Source organism: Thrips palmi, unplaced genomic scaffold (genome assembly GCF_012932325.1).
Source record: "Thrips palmi isolate BJ-2018 unplaced genomic scaffold, TpBJ-2018v1 HiC_scaffold_18, whole genome shotgun sequence".
In the NCBI taxonomy this organism is placed as follows: Eukaryota; Metazoa; Arthropoda; class Insecta; order Thysanoptera; family Thripidae; genus Thrips; species Thrips palmi.
Window position 1 is genome coordinate 2,390,029 of NW_023144627.1, and position 20,890 is coordinate 2,410,918.

A 20,890-nucleotide genomic window follows, 5' to 3' on the forward strand; every position below is an offset into this window, starting at 1 on the left:
TACCGTTACTGACCACAAGGTAAACACTCGACAGTGCAGGAATCAGCTTTATTAAAAACAAGACCCAGCCCAATCAAACTTCTATTTTTTGGATAAACTTTGTTAGTAGACGTTAGTACCGAGCAGAAAGAAGAGCTGCAACATCGTCACCGTATCGTTATCAAGCATCACGCAGACGAGTGACAGTGCAGGTTTCGTTACATTTTTAAAACAGACCCAGCACAATCACTCTTATGTTTTTCGGATGAGTTTTGTTAGTAGACGTTGGTATCGAGCAGATAGAAGAGCTGCGACACCGTCAACGTGTCGTTATCAAGCGTCACGCAGACGAGTGACAGTGTGGGTATCGTTTCATATTTAAAACAGACCCAGTCCGATCAAACTTTTATTTTTCAGATAAACTTTCTTAGTAGACGTTAGTACCGATCAGAAAGAAGAGCTGCGACATCGTCACCGTATCGTTATCAAGCGTCACGCAGACGAGTGACAGTGTAGGTATCGTTTCATTTTAAAAACAGACCCAGCCCGATCACATTTTTACTTTTTAGATAAACTTTGTTAGTAGACGTTAGTACCGATCAGAAAGAAGAGCCGCGACATCGTCACCGTATCGTTATCAAGCGTCACGCAGACGAGTGACAGTGTAGGTATCGTTTCATTTTAAAAACAGACCCAGCCCGATCACATTTTTACTTTTAAGATAAACTTTGTTAGTAGACGTTAGTCCCGATCAGAAAAAAATGCTGCGACATCGTCACCGTATCGTTATCAAGCGTCACGCAGGCGAGTGGCAGTGTAGGTATCGTTTCACATTTAATACAGACCCAGCCCGATCAAACTTTTATTTTTCAGATAAACTTTGTTAGTAGAGGTTAGTTCCGGGCAAAAGAAAGAGCTGCGACATCGTCACCGTATCGTTATCAAGCGTCACGCAGACGAGTGACAGTGTAGGTATCGTTTCATTTTAAAAACAGACCCAGCCCGATCAAATTTTTACTTTTCAGATAAACTTTGTTAGTAGACGTTAGTACCGATCAAAAAGAAGAGCCGCGACATCGTCACCGTATCGTTATCAAGCGTCACGCAGACGAGTGATAGTGTAGGTATCGTTACATTTTTTAAACAGACCCAGCACAATCACACTTTTGTTTTTCGGATGATTTTTGTTAGTAGAGGTTAGTTCCGGGCAGAAGAAAGAGCTGCGACATCGTCACCGTATCGTTATCAAGCGTCACGCAGACGAGTCACAGTGTAGGTAACGTTTCATATTTAAAACAGACCCAGCCCGATCAAACTTTTATTTTTCAGATAAACTTTGTTAGTAGACGTTGGTACCGAGCAGAAGAGGGAGATGCGACACCGTCACCGTATCGTTATTAAGCGTCACGCAGACGAGTGACAGTGTACGTATCGTTTCGGGAGTCAGTTGCGTGCAGCTTCCACACGTGCGGCGTTCATAATCCATACTTTAACGAACTTTTTAAATTTTCCGTGAAAAAAATCGAATTTTTCCTACTTTTCCTGACTTTCACTGCCAATTTTCTTTTCCATGACTTCCCTGACCGGTGTGAACCCTAATGTGCCTTCAAAAGTCAAATTTTAGTCTCCACGAAGAAAGATTTTATATTCCAAAGAATATGTGACAGTGGGATCCATTTTGCAAATGACAAGATTTTCACCAGTCACATTTTGTTAGGAAACTTTTTTCAGGTCGGTCGGAGAATGGAAAAAAGGTCGCGGAAACCGCCTATTCGTATTGTATTGCATTTATTTGCCATCTTTTTTATGTTGAGACATTATTAAGAACAGACATTGATAAAATTACTGCATTTACATTCAGTTAACCAAAAATCAATTAAAATTCCAACGTTTCCAGAATTCTTCGAAATTGTATGGCTCGAATTCGGCCCTGCTCCAACTATGAGCACAGTGGTTGTATGAGCATGGCATCTTTTATTATTTTTCCGCGTCAGAAACCTGAAACAAAGAAAATCAACAACTAAAGACAAACGTTAACTTAATTGCAATAAAATGAGAGTACTGGGCACTTACCTGTTGTAAAATTAGCCGACAGAATAAGAACACTCTTTGATTTGTAGAGTAATATTTGGTTAAGGGGAGGTTCTGGTGAAAATCTTGCCATCTCCCAAATGGATCCCAGTGTCATAATTTGTTCGGAATATAAAATCTTTCTTTCAGGAGACTAAAATTTGATTTTTGAAGGCACATCCCAGGCTCTGAACCCAGTCGAAGAGTCTTTTTGAGCCTATTTTGGCTGTATCTTAAAATATCTCCTTGCGCATACTATTTTGTCGTAAAAGGTTGACCTTGACATTTTTCACTTCTTCGATTCATTTTCAAAAAATTCCGGCATGCATAGCTCAAAATTTACATTATATTATTAACTCTAAGCTTTTTAAGCTGAAAAGTCCCTAAAATTTGTCTATTTTGTACATTTTTGATCAATTATAGTGAAATGATTGGTTAGAAAGCTTGCGAATGAAAAGGTTATTTACATTTTGAGTTGTGCATGCCGGCATCTTTTAAAAATGAATCGAAGAAGTGAAAAATGTCAAGGCCAACCTTTTCCGACAAAATAGTATGCGCAAGAAGATTTTTAAAGTTACAGCCTAAATAGGAGAAAATGGCTCTGCGACTGGGTTCAGGGCATAGAATGTGAGTCCCCAATTAAAAATTTTTATTAATTACTTGGGAAGACATCAAATTTTTAACTAATTTTCACAGTGGGACCTATTTAGGAGAAAATAGCATTTTCACCAGAACCTCCCCTTAATTAAGATTTTTTTTAATGTCCTAGAACTTGCTAAAGTCATGGCCTGGGACTGTCTTGCTATGAGGAAATGAGCACTAAACTTTGGTTATGACTCTGCAACTCAAGACAAACTCCGCAGCTGCTGCTCAACCAATTTTTTTAAAATGTGGAATGCCAGTAAAGCATACATACAACTTTCCATCTTCTTATTCTGTCGGCTAATTTTACAACAGGTAAGTGCCCAGTACTCTCATTTTATTGCAATTAAGTTAACGTTTGTCTTTAGATGTTGATTTTCTTTGTTTCAGGCTTCTGACGCGGAAAAATAATAAAAGATGCCATGCTCATACAACCACTGTGCTCATAGTTGGAGCAGGGCCGAATTCGAGCCATACAATTTCGAAGAATTCTGGAAACGTTGGAATTTTAATTGATTTTTGGTTAACTGAATGTAAATGCAGTAATTTTATCAATGTCTGTTCTTAATAATGTCTCAACATAAAAAAGATGGCAAATAAATGCAATACAATACGAATAGGCGGTTTCCGCGACCTTTTTTCCATTCTCCGACCGACCTGAAAAAAGTTTCCTCACAAAATGTGACCACATTAAAAAGAACCGTCATTGAAATTCGAAAAGGTTGTTTCTTTTGCCCCCTCTACGAACTGCCCCGAGGGTAGGAACTTACGGAATAGCCGCTGAGAATCAAACTATTTGAAAATGACACGTAACAGAACCAATTGCCCAAAATCAAACAGTTTAGGGGAGAAAGTACCTTATAATACAAGAAGTCTTTTGGCTCAGACAGATCTCTATGGGTCAAAAGGGTAAGGTGCCCAATGTTGGCCATGGTACCAGTGATGGCCACTTAAGGTGAGGTGTGGGTGAAAATTTGCACCAAAACTGATTAATATGATAAATTTAATCCTCTTGTTATTTTAATGTAAAATATTCTTCTATTACCCACAGCATGTCCTAAAGGTCTTTGTTGTGTACCCCTAAGTGAGTGGTTTAACTAACATGGACTGATGTATTCATGCGCCTTTTCTGGTCACCCAACTCTTACGACAAGTGTCGAAGAAATTTTTTTTCTACTCCGTCAACTAGCCACGCATACAGTTTTGTTTTATACTGACCATACTTCTTGGAGTAGTTCTTTGTGGCCCATGTGACAATGTAACAGAGAGATATTTCAAATATCTATCCACTTTCATAAATCGTTTACCTTAAAGTGGTATAAAAAGGAGAAAAATTCTTATTTTTTCCAATTAAAAAGTTTCAACCACCACAGCCAAGTGGTATAGAAGTTTCCATCTTCTCCCGCACCTCACCTTAAGGGGAGGTTCTGGTGAAAATCTTGTCATTTGCAAAATGGATCCCACTGTCACATATTCTTTGGAATATAAAATCTTTCTTCGTGGAGACTAAAATTTGACTTTTGAAGGCACATCAGGGTTCACACCGGTCAGGGAAGTCATGGAAAAGAAAATGGGCAGTGAAAGTCAGGAAAAGTAGGGAAAATTCGATTTTGGTCACGGAAAATTTAAAAAGTTCGTTAAAGTATGGATTATGAACGCCGCACGTGTGGAAGCTGCATGCAACAGACTCCCGAAACGATACGTGCACTGTCACTCGTCTGCGTGACGCTTAATAACGATACGGTGACGGTGTCGCATCTCCCTCTTCTGCTCGGTACCAACGTCTACTAACAAAGTTTATCTGAAAAATAAAAGTTTGATCGGGCTGGGTCTGTTTTAAATATGAAACGTTACCTACACTGTGACTCGTCTGCGTGACGCTTGATAACGATACGGTGACGATGTCGCAGCTCTTTCTTCTGCCCAGAACTAACCTCTACTATCAAAAATCATCCGAAAAACAAAAGTGTGATTGTGCTGGGTCAGTATTAAAAATGTAACGATACCTACACTATCACTCGTCTGCGTGACGCTTGATAACGATACGGTGACGATGTCGCGGCTCTTCTTTCTGATCGGTACTAACGTCTACTAACAAAGTTTATCTGAAAAGTAAAAATTTAATCGGGCTGGGTCTGTTTTTAAAATGAAACTATACTTAAACTGTCACTCGTCTGCGTGACGCTTGATAACGATACGGTGACGATGTCGCAGCTCTTTCTTTTGCCCGGAACTAACCTCTACTAACAAAGTTTATCTGAAAAATAAAAGTTTGATCCGGCTGGGTCTGTTTTAAATATGAAACGATACCTACACTGTCACTCGTCTGCGTGACGCTTGATAACGATAACGGTTACGATGTCGCAGCTCTTTTTTTTGCCCGGAACTAACCTTTACTAACAAAGTTTATATGAAAAATAAAAGTTTGATCGGGCTGGGTCTGTTTTAAATATGAAATGATACCTACACTGTCACTCGTCTGCGTGACGCTTGATAACGATAACGGTGACGATGTCGCAGCATTTCTTTCTGATCGGTACTACCGTCTACTAACAAAGATTATCTGAAAAATAAAAATTTGATTGGGCTAGGTCTGTTTTTAAAATGAAACGATACCTACACTTTCACTCGTCTGCGTGACGCTTGATAACGATAACGGTTACGATGTCGCAGCTCGTTCTTCTGCCCGGAACTAAAGTCTACTAATAAAGTTCATCTAAAAAATTAAAGATTGATCGGGCTGGGTCTGTTTTAAATATGAAACGATACCTACACTGTAAAAAATTCCGTACTTTTGAACGGAAGTGGTACAGAAAAATATAGTACGGAGGTACGGAGAAAAGTACGGAACGTTCCGTACTTGCTCCATATAAACCCATGTAAATGGTACGGTAAAATAGTACGGAACGTTCCGTAGTTGGCAAGTACGGACGGTCCAGGCAAATTATTGACCAGACATGTTCCGTACTTTTTCCGTACTTTTTTCTCACACTGTACACTGCCACTCGTCGGCGTAACGCTTGATAACGATACGGCGACGGTGTCGCAGCTCTTCTTTCTGATCGGTACTAACGTCTACTAACAAAGTTTATCTGAAAAGTAAAAATTTGATCGGGCTGGGTCTGTTTTAAATATGAAACGATACCTACACTGGCACTCGTCTGTGTAACGCTTGATAACGATACGGCGACGGTGTCGCAGCTCTTCTTTCTGATCGGTACTAACGTCTACTAACAAAGTTTATCTGAAAAGTAAAAATTTGATCGGGCTGGGTCTGTTTTTAAAATGAAACGATACCTACACTGTCACTCGTCTGCGTGACGCTTGATAACGATACGGTGACGATGTCGCAGCTCTTTCTTTTGCCCGGAACTAACCTCTACTAACTAAGTTTATCTGAAAAATAAAAGTTTGATCGGGCTGGGTCTGTTTTAAATATGAAACGATACCTACACTGTCACTCGTCTGCGTGACGCTTGATAACGATAACGATGTCGCAGCTCATTCTTCTGCCCGGGACTAAAGTCTACTAATAAAGTTCATCTAAAAAATTTAAGATTGATTGGGCTGGTCGGTCTGTTTTTAAAATGAAACGATACCTGCACTGTTACTCGTCTGCGTGACGCTTGATAACGATAACGGTGACGATGTCGCAGCTCTTCTTTCTGATCGGTACTAACGTCTACTAACAAAGTTTATCTAAAAAATAAAAATTTGATCGGGCTAGGTCTGTTTTTAAAATGAAACGATACCTACACTGTCACTCGTCTGTGTGACGCTTGATAACGATACGGTGACGATGTCGCAGCTCTTTCTTTTGCCCGGAACTAACCTCTACTAACAAAGTTTATCTGAAAAATAATAGTTTGATTGGGCTGGGTCTGTTTTAAATATGAAACGATACCTACACTGTCACTCGTCTGCGTGACGCTTGAAAACGATAACGTTGACGATGTCGCAGCTCGTTCTTCTGCCCGGAACTAAAGTCTACTAATAAAGTTCATCTAAAAAATTAAAGATTGATTGGGCTGGGTCTGTTTTAAATATGAAACGATACCTGCACTGTCACTCGTCTGCGTGACGCTTGATAACGATAACGGTGACGATGTCGCAGCTCTTCTTTCTGATCGGTACTACCGTCTACTAACAAAGATTATCTGAAAAATAAAAATTTGATTGGGCTAGGTCTGTTTTTAAAATGAAACGATACCTACACTGTCACTCGTCTGCGTGACGCTTGATAACGATACGGTGACCATGTCGCAGCTCTTTCTTTTGCCCGGAACTAACCTCTACTAACAAAGTTTATCTGAAAAATAAAAGTTTGATCGGGCTGGGTCTGTTTTAAATATGAAACGATACCTACACTGTCACTCGTCTGCGTGACGCTTGAAAACGATAACGTTGACGATGTCGCAGCTCGTTCTTCTGCCCGGAACTAAAGTCTACTAATAAAGTTCATCTAAAAAATAAAAGTTTGATCGGGCTGGGTCTGTTTTAAATATGAAACGATACCTACACTGCCACTCGTCTGCGTAACGCTTGATAACGATACGGCGACGGTGTCGCAGCTCTTCTTTCTGATCGGTACTAACGTCTACTAACAAAATTCATTCGGAAAACAAAAGTCTGATTGGGCTGGGTCTTGTTTTTAAAAAAGCCGATTCCTGCACTGTCGAGTGTTTACCTTATGGTCAGTAACGGTACGTGACTGTGCAGCAGTTTTGATTTTAGCGCGGTACTTACCTGTACTAACGTGTTTTAATGGGTCAGAGCTGTTTCGGTTAAAGTTGCTGTTTGTCGCAGTGTCTGTTGTGTGAATGTGCACGGTTTATGTTTTTCAAAAAAAAACTTTGGTATGCATTTGGTACTATTGAACGTCTTCTGCAGTACTAACATCTACTAACGAAGTACTAACGATAGGGCTTGTATTTTGTGAGCGGGCAAGTAACAAGCAGTGCAGCGGTTCAGACCTGTGGTGAGAGCTGTTTTGACGGAGTCAAAAGCTTCCTGACAGTAAGGTGTCCAATCAAAGTGGACTCCTTTTCTGAGTAGTCTGTACAAAGGTGAAACTTTGCTGGCCATATGAGGTACGTATTTGCCATAGTAGGCGGCTAAACCAAGCCATGACTTTAATTCTGAACTGTCATTTGGCTGTGGCCAATGAATGATTTTATCAATTTTATTTGAATCTACTTTTATTCCTGTTTCAGACAGGATGTGTCCTAGGAAGGAAATCTCCCTTTGGAACAACTCACACTTTTTGGCTTTGAGGAGGAACCCTTCAGCCCTGACTCTATTAAGGAAGGCTTCCAGCCGTTGCAACATTTGTTCAAAGTTGTCTCCAGCTATGCAGACATCATCCAGGTAAACAGATACAGTATTTCCTAAATCATTGTGCTTGTTGGGTTCTAAGGCTGGTGTGACTAGTCTATCTGTGACTTGTTGGAATGCCCCTGGGGCTGCAGAGAGCCCAAAACTCAATCGAGTGTATTCAAACTGCCTGTGTGGTAGTCCCAAATCTTCTGGTAAAATGATGGCCGTTTTGGGTTGGTCATCAGGATGCACTTCTAAATTGTGGTACCCGTGTGCTAAGTCAAAGGTGTGATACATTTTGCGTCCCCCTAAATTTTGTAGTATTTCCTGTGTTCTGGGTATTGGTGCTGCTGGAACTCTAGTGATAGCATTGAGTGCTCTGTAGTCTACACAAACTCTAACTTCTCCAGTCTTTTTAAGGACGCAGAGAATGGGTGACGCCCAAGCGGAATGGCTTGGTTTGATGGCTCCCATTTTTAAGTATTTCATAAATGTCTCATACACTTCTTTTCTGTAATGCAGGGGTACTGGACGTGCGTTCTGTTTGATGGGTGGATGGTCGCCGGTGTCTATCCTGAATTTCATCCATGGGCATCGACCAAATGTGAAGTTGTCTGGTGCAAATACATCGTGGTGTCTGCGAATGAGTTTTTCTACTTCTACCTTTTGTTCGGGTGGCAAGGCAGTGGCTTTGATCATGGCATCTAAGTCTGCAGGTAATGGCATATTTTCTGGAATGGGTTCTTTTTCTGGCAACTTGTACTCTGCATCATGGAAATTTTCTATTTCATGCTCAGTTAAATTCAGATGTTCTGTCCCATTTGCTATGTTGACTGCTCGACATGGACACTCTTTAATTTCATTATTAGTTTCATTATCACTTTCATATCCACTCTCTTCCTCCCTTTCTAAGTCCTCCTCAAAATCTGGGTTTGCCTCATCCTCAAGACCATCATACTGTAGTGGGTGGAGTAGCAGGACTTCTGCTATAATTGCATACTTGGAAATTTGGACACAAGTGTCTCCAAGATTTAGTAGAGTTACATTTACTGGGCCTGTCACACACGGTACAACGCCTGTCTGTATGACTATATTTTCTGAGATTTGACTTTTAACGTTAGGGTTACTTTTGCTGGCTGTTAACAAACCGACATGCATCTTGCCTTCTGCTCTTTCGGGTGGTTGGATTCCCAATGTTTGTTCGCTTTCTTGTGCGTTGGCCGCACCCATTTCACAATCTTTTACCATGGTTTTGTTCTTTGTTTCTAGACCGTCAAGCTGGCGATGACCGGTCTGGCTGTCAAGCTGGCGATGATCAACCCCCTCCGCTCTTGCCTGAGACGTTATTATGGGACCTGTCGTTTCCGGAGGTGAAGCAGAAGTGGACAGTTTCCTTTCCGACTCCGGAGTCCACTGATCGTCATGGCAAGCAACGCGTCAGACAATTCCGACTCATCAACCACCAGGTCAGTTTCCAACTTTGTGGAAACCTGCCTCTCTACGAAAGGTTTCAGCAAGATTTTCTGATTCGCACGTATTGGATAGGACAGATTGCCACTGGCGAAATCTCCCTTGTGCACAGAGTTTACAACTTTGTATGGAACTTGGATGTCATTTTCAAGTTCAAGCATTTTAGTTTTGGTGTTGACAACACCTTCGAATGTATCAATGAAATCATAGCCAATTAGATTTTCTGTAATATCAGCCTCATAAACTGGGAACCTATAAGTCTGGTTTCCAAATTTAACATCAGTCCACTCTGGCCCATACAGCGATGTCTTGTGTGATGTTGCACTTTTTAGTCGTAATTTAGAAACAGGTAGATTGCGAGTTCGTTTAAAAACAGTTATAGTGGCTCCTGTATCAATGATAGCTTCTTTGGCCTCGCCGGCCACAAGGCAGTTTACCAGTGGGCCTTTCTTATGGGGAAAGCAAGCTGCACATTTTAATTTATGTGCCGGGTTAATATTTTCTTTGCCCAAATTGGGTTGATGTTTGCAAGCTTTAGTAATGACAGGAGGGGACACTTGAGTCCTTAGTACAGGAATAGGTTTGCAAGCTTTAGTGATGACAGGAGGGGAGTCTTGAGTCCTTAGTACAGAAATAGGTTCGGTTTCCAATGGTCTTATAATTCTGGGGGCCTCTATTTCCATTGGCTCAATAGAAGGCCTTATTGGTTTTCCGGCTTGGGAACGTATGGCATATTTACCTTACTGTCATTTTGTGTATTATTATTAGCTTGAGTGTTGTTGTGTTGGGGTGCTTCGTGCGTGCCCTGGAGTGGATTGTGTCTGGCGTACCATGACATTGCTGCTTGGTAAAGGTCTGGTGGGGCCTCAGGGAATCGGACATACGGTCCTTTTGAGTCACTGTTATTACTATTATTGTTGTTATATTGCCCCCTATTGTAGTTGCCCCGACCTCTGCCCCTTGGGTGTGAGGTACCTCTATAGCTGTTTTGCCCGTTAGAGTTCTGACTCTGAATTTGCTCGTAATTTGAGCTGTGTTCCTGATAACGGCCCTCAGCTTCATCCGCAATGCGAAGCCTGCAGTCTGGCTTAATATGACCGCGTTTCCCACAGTAGTAGCAAGTCAGGTGATTTTGACAAGCCGCAGCAAAGTGCCCTGGTTTACCACATGTGTGGCAATTGGAGTCACTGCTGGTTTGGCCTCCCCGGCCTCTGCCTCGGCCTCGGCCCCTGCCTCGGCCCCTGCCTCTGCCTCTACCTGTTTGTGTTCCTGTTCCAGGTGCTGCTTCCTGGTCGGCGTAGTTGACTTCAGCATTGTCGTCCGAAATGTCTTCTTACTTTTCTGACCTTTTTGCTGGGAGTCTCCGATGTCAGAGACAATGCCCTATTCACATGGGTGAGTGCTTCCTCCACCGAGTTGACTGATGCATAACAAATACGCTCAGCCACTTTCCTATCTGTTAACCCTTTGATGAAAGCCTTAACACCGGCTTGATCCCTATCGATTGATTGCTGTTTGGCATGTAATCGACCACAGCTTCCTTTACCTTCTGAGCGTAATCTCTCAGAGTTTGTCCCTCTTCCTGCTTGAGTGACTCGTAAACTCGAGTCCTCTCCCATAACTCTCTCCTGATATGAAAGTGTTTTCTAGCTCTGCATCTAAATTGGCAAATGTCAATGGCCTATTTTGTGTGGTCAAGGTTCGAATGACCTTCGTAGCTTCCCCTTGTAGGGCCTGCAGTAGGAACGCCCCTTTGTCCTGTTCGGACCAGTTTTTGGCCCGCCCTTCAATTCAAAAAATAGGGGAAGGGCCTATGCATTTGCCTTTGTGTCTGTGTGTTGTTGTCGTTGTCGTTGTTGGCGTCTGTGTACAAGGAAGGAGTTGAGCTAGAGTAACAGATTTGGAGGGTACTTCAGGAGTACCGTCCCAACAAATAATCCGGTGGTGCAAATCCCGTCCGGGTCGCACAAGGGCTGCTGCAGGTGCATCATGGTTTACATGAGCGGGAGGGGGATTTCCGCCATTATTGGTGCTAGCAGGGCACATAGGGGTATTTTGGAATCGGGGCGACGAGACAAGATGAATAGACCTGGTCCCGACCCCATCGGCCGCTTTTACAAGTTGGCCAGATCAGGATCTTCAAAAAAGGGGGTCGACCGACTGAAAAAATTTATTGCAGATTTCGATTGGTCTCAGCAAGACCTTTTCAACGAGGGGTCGGAAAGGGGGTCCAGGAGCCCGACTTCGTCTATTAGTCACATCAGGATCTTAAAAAAAGGGGGTCGACCGACTGAAAATTTTTACTTAAGTTTTCGATAGGTCTTGGCAAGACCTCCTCAACGAGGGGTGGGAAGGGGGGTCCAGGAGCCCACCTTCATGAGTTATGGGAAAAAGTGCGACGGACTCGTTTTGCGCTCCTGCTGTGCCTCCATTGCAAGGAGTTGCAGTAGCATGGCAAATATGGGTATTTTCGGAATGAGGGCTAAGAGACAAATGAAATGGGCATATTCTAAGGACAGTTGGAGTAAAGAGTGTAAGGACTTTTGCATGTGAATGGAAGGGCGGGCCTAAGTCACGATGGTACATCGATAACTTTGCTTTACCCGCTTTACACGGGCTGTGTTATGCGAGCGGGCCGAAGGCCCGGGCCTTCGACTGGCCAAGTTGGGTCTGATGCGAGGGCCGAAGGCCCGAGAAAAGGCCGCCGGCAGGCCAAGCTGGGCGGCCCCCTGTCGAACGAGAGTTGCCGGCGCAGCGAAGCGGAGCTGGCAACTCGGTTCGACGGAAGGGCGGGCCCTAGCTTGTTGTGTTCTGCGATGCTCAGAAACTGTGCTCTGTAGACATCGTACCCTGTGCTGCCATTGTATAGTGGTACATAGCCAGACGTGGAAATGACTGTAGCTGCTGGTTGCATGTGTGCTGGAGGGGCGCGATTAATTAGGTCGCGCATTAGATTGTAAAATTGTTGGGGTTGTAAATTATCTTGCTGATCGCGCCTATCTTCGCGGCGGTAAGGGTGCGCGCGTCGACGGCGGCGTGGCGCCTGGCTGTACTCGTCGTCTTCCTCATCATGATCCTCACCAGGATTGTCGTCCCAGTCCATTACATCGTCGCGCCCGGGCGCGCCGGCCTGCTGGCCGTGGTCCCTGACTCGCGGCTCGTGCTGCTCGTCGTGATCGAGGTCGTCGTCGTCCTCGTCGGTGTCGTACCCGTAGCGCCGCAGCGGCCTGATAGCACGGCGGGGGCGGTCCGGTGCTTGCCCTGCGCCTAAACCTCCGCGTCCGCGCCCTCGGCCTCTACCGCGTCCTCGCCCGCGCCCTCTACCGCGTGGGGCAGGCACGCCCGGTTCGTCGTGTTGTTCGCGGGGTACTTCGACTTCCTCGACGTCGAGGGGGACCTGCGCGTCGGCTATGGTTGGGTAATTAGTCCCACCAACGGCGGTTGTACAAGACGGTGTTCAAAGGGCGGCGCCTTTGCTGGACGGGGCGGATTCGCGGCGTGGGGCGCGTGGGCTCGTCGGACGGGGGCGACGCTGTGTAAACGCGCACTGGGGTTTTGTGTTCAACAAGATTGCCCTTGCTATCCCAGGTAATTACTGTGCAGTAATCTATGTGTACTGTGTTGCAGGACGACGCGGTGTTCACTTCGCGAGGAGCTTCGATTTCAACAACAGATGCAGTTGGGTGTGGGGAATGGGACATAGCACTTGACTTTAATAAAGTTTTGACTTGATTTCAAGCCTCTAATTTCTAAGTTAAGACTAGTTCACTCACTCCTTAAAACTAGCACAGCTCGATGCCAGCTGGTCACTTTGACACAGTGGCAGAGTAGGCCTTTAACTAGCCTCACCACAGCACGAATTCGCTCAGCAGGCGTGTGCAGGCGATCATCAATGCGCGGAGAGGACCGAACGTGCAGCTTTACTGATCATGCGGCAATTCGCTCAGCAATTGAATGCAGGCGACCATGCGTTAGGGGCAGTAGGCTACTTGTTCCTCATCAGTCAAGCACGTTCTCTCAACAATTTCGCTCAGCAAATGAATGCAGGCGAACGTGTGGGCCTCGTGTGGGCTGAGTATGTTGATAAGTGAGCAGGCAATTTCACGCAGCAAATGAATGCAGGTGGACGTCACTTGGTCACGTAACAATCAACTTATTTCTAGCTGTAGTATTCGCGTAGGCAATTTCGCTCAGCAATTTAATGCAGGCGAACCTCACACTACTTGTATATCTACAGGTTGTTCCCGTTCCATAAGTGAGTAATTTCGCTCAGCAAATTAATGCAGGCGATGACTATCCACTCAGGTAGCAGGTGTCTTAAATTATTTGGCATACAGGACATGAGCCCCGTCCCGTTTGAGCCCCGATGGTCTGAGCCCCGACCTGAGCCCCAACCTGAGCCCGGGTTGAGCCCCGACTTGAGCCCCGACCCAAGCCCCAATTTTCAGAGCCCGGATTGAGCCCCGACCTGAGCCCCGTTTGAGCCCCGTTTGAGCCCCATTTGAGCCCCATTTGAGCCCCACTTGAGCCCCGTGGCAATAAATCATGCAAAACTGCGTGATTTCAGGCCGCGGGGCTCAAATGGGGCTCAAATGGGGCTCAAACGGGGCTCAGGTCGGGGCTCAATCCGGGCTCTGAAAATTGGGGCTTGGGTCGGGGCTCAAGTCGGGGCTCAACCCGGGCTCAGGTTGGGGCTCAGGTCGGGGCTCAGACCATCGGGGCTCAAACGGGACGGGGCTCATGTCCTGTATGCCAATTATTTCTAGCACTCCCTTGTACTCCTGTTGGACACACTCAAACCTTGCGGCGAGTTTCCAACACTCTTTCTCACTCAGAGTCATACTCGAAAACCAAACCTCTGTAGTCAGGGGAGGCCTGGCCTCAGCGGCTAAGCTCGATTCAATTACACACACAAGTATCCACTTTCGTTAGCATGAGTTAGCAGCTTTTTCAATCACGATTCACACGCTGGTATTGGTTGTGGTGGGCCTCTACTAGCTTCAAGTTCACACACTAACACTCACTGACTTGAAAACTGCTAAGTTCAAACTCTCGCGCTATCACTCACTCTCCTCCCCCCTAACAGGGAAGGCATAGACCGACCTTAACCTCAAAGCCCGATCCCACCGCTGTCACCAGTGTTATTATAGTGTGGCAGTGTAAGGGACTTGGAGGGAAAGGGTAGTCGAAGGTCTCGTGGAGACGGAAGCTTCTGTATTATCAACAAGGTGACCGTGTACAGAATGGTAGCTGGCGCCAGACAGCGCGCCTTTATATTACAGATGCAGAAGAACATAGGGAAGAACAATGGTGGAGAGTGGGGGTGCATGGCCAATGGGATTTAGGAACCAGGGTATTTGAGGGAAGAACGAAAAGAAGAAGGGTTGAGGTCCTGGCCAGGATCACTAGGGTAGTGGTTGAAAAACTAGGGGAATGACCGTCTAGAGGCCGTGCTTTGGTTATGTTCTCTATTGTTTCATATCATAACACGTTATAAATTTAAAAAAAAAGGTATTTTATTTTATAATATTTTATCGATAAAATATTATAAAATATAATAAAATAATGGGGTAGGACAAAAAAATAGGTAGGACAAACGTTGTAGACCCGTTGGGCCATGTATTTTGTCCATATAGTGCCCATATATTTTCCATTTTGCAAGGGGTTTTCTTTCCTTGAGATGAATGCGCTCCGTTCAGGCAGTCAAACCATACATTTACTTTGTCAATCAAAATTTCTGTCTCACTTGCATCAGGCCAGTTCTGACTCTTCATATCTTTGAATACGGTATTGCTCAAGGGCTGTCCAGCCAGTTTCACCTTCATACGAGCATAACTATCTGGATAGACATTCATAGGATTTAGCTTGTAAGATTTTCTCAGACTCTTTTTTTTCTTCTCCTCGTATAATTTAATAATGAAGTCCCAGGTGATCCTTTTGCCGTTCTTCATCATTTTTCTCCGACTCTTCTTTCCGTCCCACCTTGAATTTAGGAGACAGTTTCTGATAGTCTTGAGAAGGTGGGGTACTACTTCGTACGAGACGGGATTTACTGTACCGCAGGAGTGGCGTACGGAATATCCTGTAGCAGGTAGGGATGTAAAGGCCGGTAATATTACCGGTAAAGAACGGTATAATACGGTAAAATACCGTATTTTACGGAGACCCCGGTAAAATTGGTATTTTTCGGTAATTTTGAAATATTGACTTATTTGAACTTCTTTAGCTTCCATACGATTATACAGGACGTACGGACTGAAAATAGCGCTTCTTTTGAACTCTTGGTTTGTATCTGCCCTTCGTGCCACCCCGTGTACGTGTAAGACGTCTAGCCACTTAAAATTAACGTGAAGTAAATGTTCCCTTCTTTTGCAAAACTTGTGGAAATCCAAATCCATTTACGCGACCCAAATCTCCGAAAGGCAAATCAAAAACCTTTCTTTGTTGCCAATGTTCATATAATTTTAACTAACTTAAAATTGAAAAGAGGTAAATCTAGGGGTAGATATTTGTTAGACATTTGAGCTGAAAAGTGTAACGAACATTGGTATGGTTCTTGGACACCTTGCAGCCTTTAAGGAAAAAAGTTTTTTCATGGAATTGAGACAACTGACTTGGATAACGAGAAAAACGGCGCCCGTTTTGTTAATTCTTAAGTATATTTGGGCTGTTAACTTTGCTGCTCTACGCATTTCTTAATCCAGCCCAGTATGTCAAGCTGGCGATGATCAACCCCCTCCGCTCTTGCCTGAGACGTTATTATGGGACCTGTCGTTTCCGGAGGTGAAGCAGAAGTGGACAGTTTCCTTTCCGACTCCGGAGTCCACTGATCGTCATGGCAAGCAACGCGTCAGACAATTCCGACTCATCAACCACCAGGTCAGTTTCCAACTTTGTGGAAACCTGCCTCTCTACGAAAGGTTTCAGCAAGATTTTCTGATTCGCACGTATTGGATAGGACAGATTGCCACTGGCGAAATCTCCCTTGTGCACAGAGTTTACAACTTTGTATGGAACTTGGATGTCATTTTCAAGTTCAAGCATTTTAGTTTTGGTGTTGACAACACCTTCGAATGTATCAATGAAATCATAGCCAATTAGATTTTCTGTAATATCAGCCTCATAAACTGGGAACCTATAAGTCTGGTTTCCAAATTTAACATCAGTCCACTCTGGCCCATACAGCGATGTCTTGTGTGATGTTGCACTTTTTAGTCGTAATTTAGAAACAGGTAGATTGCGAGTTCGTTTAAAAACAGTTATAGTGGCTCCTGTATCAATGATAGCTTCTTTGGCCTCGCCGGCCACAAGGCAGTTTACCAGTGGGCCTTTCTTATGGGAAAGCAAGCTGCCACATTTTAATTTATGTGCCGGTTAATATTTTCTTTGCCCAAATGGGTTGATGTTTGCAAGCTTTAGTAATGACAGGAGGGGACACTTGAGTCCTTAGTACAGGAATAGGTTTGCAAGCTTTAGTGATGACAGGAGGGGAGTCTTGAGTCCTTAGTACAGAAATAGGTTCGGTTTCCAATGGTCTTATAATTCTGGGGGCCTCTATTTCCATTGGCTCAATAGAAGCCTTATTGGTTTTTCCGGCTTGGGAACGTATGGCATATTACCTTACTGTCATTTTGTGTATTATTATTAGCTTGAGTGTTGTTGTGTTGGGGTGCTTCGTGCGTGCCCTGGAGTGGATTGTGTCTGGCGTACCATGACATTGCTGCTTGGTAAAGGTCTGGTGGGGCCTCAGGGAATCGGACATACGGTCCTTTTGAGTCACTGTTATTACTATTATTGTTGTTATATTGCCCCCTATTGTAGTTGCCCCGACCTCTGCCCCTTGGGTGTGAGGTACCTCTATAGCTGTTTTGCCCGTTAGAGTTCTGACTCTGAATTTGCTCGTAATTTGAGCTGTGTTCCTGATAACGGCCCTCAGCTTCATCCGCAATGCGAAGCCTGCAGTCTGGCTTAATATGACCGCGTTTCCCACAGTAGTAGCAAGTCAGGTGATTTTGACAAGCCGCAGCAAAGTGCCCTGGTTTACCACATGTGTGGCAATTGGAGTCACTGCTGGTTTGGCCTCCCCGGCCTCTGCCTCGGCCTCGGCCCCTGCCTCGGCCCCTGCCTCTGCCTCTACCTGTTTGTGTTCCTGTTCCAGGTGCTGCTTCCTGGTCGGCGTAGTTGACTTCAGCATTGTCGTCCGAAATGTCAACTTCTACTTTTCTGACCTTTTTGCTGGGAGTCTCCGATGTCAGAGACAATGCCCTATTCACATGGGTGAGTGCTTCCTCCACCGAGTTGACTGATGCATAACAAATACGCTCAGCCACTTTCCTATCTGTTAACCCTTTGATGAAAGCCTTAACACCGGCTTGATCCCTATCGATTTGATTGCTGTTTGGCATGTAATCGACCACAGCTTCCTTTACCTTCTGAGCGTAATCTCTCAGAGTTTGTCCCTCTTCCTGCTTGAGTGACTCGTAAACTCGAGTCCTCTCCCATAACTCTCTCCTGATATGGAAAGTGTTTTCTAGCTCTGCATCTAAATTGGCAAATGTCAATGGCCTATTTTGTGTGGTCAAGGTTCGAATGACCTTGGTAGCTTCCCCTTGTAGGGCCTGCAGTAGGAACGCCCCTTTGTCCTGTTCGGACCAGTTTTTGGCCCGCCCTTCAATTCAAAAAATAGGGGAAGGGCCTATGCATTTGCCTTTGTGTCTGTGTGTTGTTGTCGTTGTCGTTGTTGGCGTCTGTGTACAAGGAAGGAGTTGAGCTAGAGTAACAGATTTGGAGGGTACTTCAGGAGTACCGTCCCAACAAATAATCCGGTGGTGCAAATCCCGTCCGGGTCGCACAAGGGCTGCTGCAGGTGCATCATGGTTTACATGAGCGGGAGGGGGATTTCCGCCATTATTGGTGCTAGCAGGGCACATAGGGGTATTTTTGGAATCGGGGCGACGAGACAAGATGAATAGACCTGGTCCCGACCCCATCGGCCGCTTTTACAAGTTGGCCAGATCAGGATCTTCAAAAAAGGGGGTCGACCGACTGAAAAAATTTATTGCAGATTTCGATTGGTCTCAGCAAGACCTTTTCAACGAGGGGTCGGAAAGGGTGTCCAGGAGCCCGACTTCGTCTATTAGTCACATCAGGATCTTAAAAAAAGGGGGTCGACCGACTGAAAATTTTTACTTAAGTTTTCGATAGGTCTTGGCAAGACCTCCTCAACGAGGGGTGGGAAGGGGGGTCCAGGAGCCCACCTTCATGAGTTATGGGAAAAAGTGCGACGGACTCGTTTTGCGCTCCTGCTGTGCCTCCATTGCAAGGAGTTGCAGTAGCATGGCAAATATGGGTATTTTCGGAATGAGGGCTAAGAGACAAATGAAATAGGCATATTCTAAGGACAGTTGGAGTAAAGAGTGTAAGGACTTTTGCATGTGAATGGAAGGGCGGGCCTAAGTCACGATGGTACATCGATAACTTTGCTTTACCCGCTTTACACGGGCTGTGTTATGCGAGCGGGCCGAAGGCCCGGGCCTTCGACTGGCCAAGTTAGGTCTGATGCGAGGGCCGAAGGCCCGAGAAAAGGCCGCCGGCAGGCCAAGCTGGGCCGGCCCCCTGTCGAACCGAGTTGCCGGCGCAGCGAAGCGGAGCTGGCAACTCGGTTCGACGGAAGGGCGGGCCCTAGCTTGTTGTGTTCTGCGATGCTCAGAAACTGTGCTCTGTAGACATCGTACCCTGTGCTGCCATTGTATAGTGGTACATAGCCAGACGTGGAAATGACTGTAGCTGCTGGTTGCATGTGTGCTGGAGGGGCGCGATTAATTAGGTCGCGCATTAGATTGTAAAATTGTTGGGGTTGTAAATTATCTTGCTGATCGCGCCTATCTTCGCGGCGGTAAGGGTGCGCGCGTCGACGGCGGCGTGGCGCCTGGCTGTACTCGTCGTCTTCCTCATCATGATCCTCACCAGGATTGTCGTCCCAGTCCATTACACCGTCGCGCCCGGGCGCGCCGGCCTGCTGGCCGTGGTCCCTGACTCGCGGCTCGTGCTGCTCGTCGTGATCGAGGTCGTCGTCGTCCTCGTCGGTGTCGTACCCGTAGCGCCGCAGCGGCCTGATAGCACGGCGGGGGCGGTCCGGTGCTTGCCCTGCGCCTAAACCTCCGCGTCCGCGCCCTCGGCCTCGGCCTCTACCGCGTCCTCGCCCGCGCCCTCTACCGCGTGGGGCAGGCACGCCCGGTTCGTCGTGTTGTTCGCGGGGTACTTCGACTTCCTCGACGTCGAGGGGGACCTGCGCGTCGGCCATGGTTGGGTAATTAGTCCCACCAACGGCGGTTGTACAAGACGGTGTTCAAAGGGCGGCGCCTTTGCTGGACGGGGCGGATTCGCGGCGTGGGGCGCGTGGGCTCGTCGGACGGGGGCGACGCTGTGTAAACGCGCACTGGGGTTTTGTGTTCAACAAGATTGCCCTTGCTATCCCAGGTAATTACTGTGCAGTAATCTATGTGTACTGTGTTGCAGGACGACGCGGTGTTCACTTCGCGAGGAGCTTCGATTTCAACAACAGATGCAGTTGGGTGTGGGGAATGGGACATAGCACTTGACTTTAATAAAGTTTTGACTTGATTTCAAGCCTCTAATTTCTAAGTTAAGACTAGTTCACTCACTCCTTAAAACTAGCACAGCTCGATGCCAGCTGGTCACTTTGACACAGTGGCAGAGTAGGCCTTTAACTAGCCTCACCACAGCACGAATTCGCTCAGCAGGCGTGTGCAGGCGATCATCAATGCGCGGAGAGGACCGAACGTGCAGCTTTACTGATCATGCGGCAATTCGCTCAGCAATTGAATGCAGGCGACCATGCGTTAGGGGCAGTAGGCTACTTGTTCCTCATCAGTCAAGCACGTTCTCTCAACAATTTCGCTCAGCAAATGAATGCAGGCGAACGTGTGGGCCTCGTGTGGGCTGAGTATGTTGATAAGTGAGCAGGCAATTTCACGCAGCAAATGAATGCAGGTGGACGTCACTTGGTCACGTAACAATCAACTTATTTCTAGCTGTAGTATTCGCGTAGGCAATTTCGCTCAGCAATTTAATGCAGGCGAACCTCACACTACTTGTATATCTACAGGTTGTTCCCGTTCCATAAGTGAGTAATTTCGCTCAGCAAATTAATGCAGGCGATGACTATCCACTCAGGTAGCAGGTGTCTTAAATTATTTGGCATACAGGACATGAGCCCCGTCCCGTTTGAGCCCCGATGGTCTGAGCCCCGACCTGAGCCCCAACCTGAGCCCGGGTTGAGCCCCGACTTGAGCCCCGACCCAAGCCCCAATTTTCAGAGCCCGGATTGAGCCCCGACCTGAGCCCCGTTTGAGCCCCGTTTGAGCCCCATTTGAGCCCCATTTGAGCCCCA

General features: G+C 45.8%; 1 protein-coding gene and 1 long non-coding RNA gene across 2 annotated transcripts; both read left to right on the forward strand.

Moving 5' to 3' along the window:
* The first annotated feature begins 7,666 nt into the window (after positions 1 to 7,666).
* LOC117644224 lies at positions 7,667 to 9,695 on the forward strand. Its single transcript, XM_034383493.1, has 4 exons — positions 7,667 to 7,781; positions 7,905 to 8,058; positions 8,530 to 8,723; positions 9,277 to 9,695. Exons 2-4 carry the CDS (start codon positions 7,910 to 7,912, stop codon positions 9,693 to 9,695), a joined length of 762 nt encoding a protein of 253 aa, XP_034239384.1. The 5' UTR covers positions 7,667 to 7,781; positions 7,905 to 7,909.
* Positions 9,696 to 10,835: 1,140 nt separating this feature from the next.
* LOC117645034 lies at positions 10,836 to 13,209 on the forward strand. The gene is made up of 2 exons (XR_004587697.1): positions 10,836 to 10,872; positions 13,105 to 13,209. It is a non-coding gene; the product is annotated as an uncharacterized LOC117645034 (long non-coding RNA).
* Positions 13,210 to 20,890: the final 7,681 nt, after the last annotated feature.

Coding starts and splice junctions, on each gene's coding strand:
- LOC117644224 (XM_034383493.1), top strand. CDS start 7,910: ATGTGTCCTAGGAAGGAAATCTCCCTTTGGAACAACTCACACTTTTTG. Junction 8,059..8,529: donor GCTATGCAGACATCATCCAG/GTAAACAGATAC, acceptor TCTGTAATGCAG/GGGTACTGGACGTGCGTTCT. Junction 8,724..9,276: donor CATGGCATCTAAGTCTGCAG/GTAATGGCATAT, acceptor CTTTGTTTCTAG/ACCGTCAAGCTGGCGATGAC.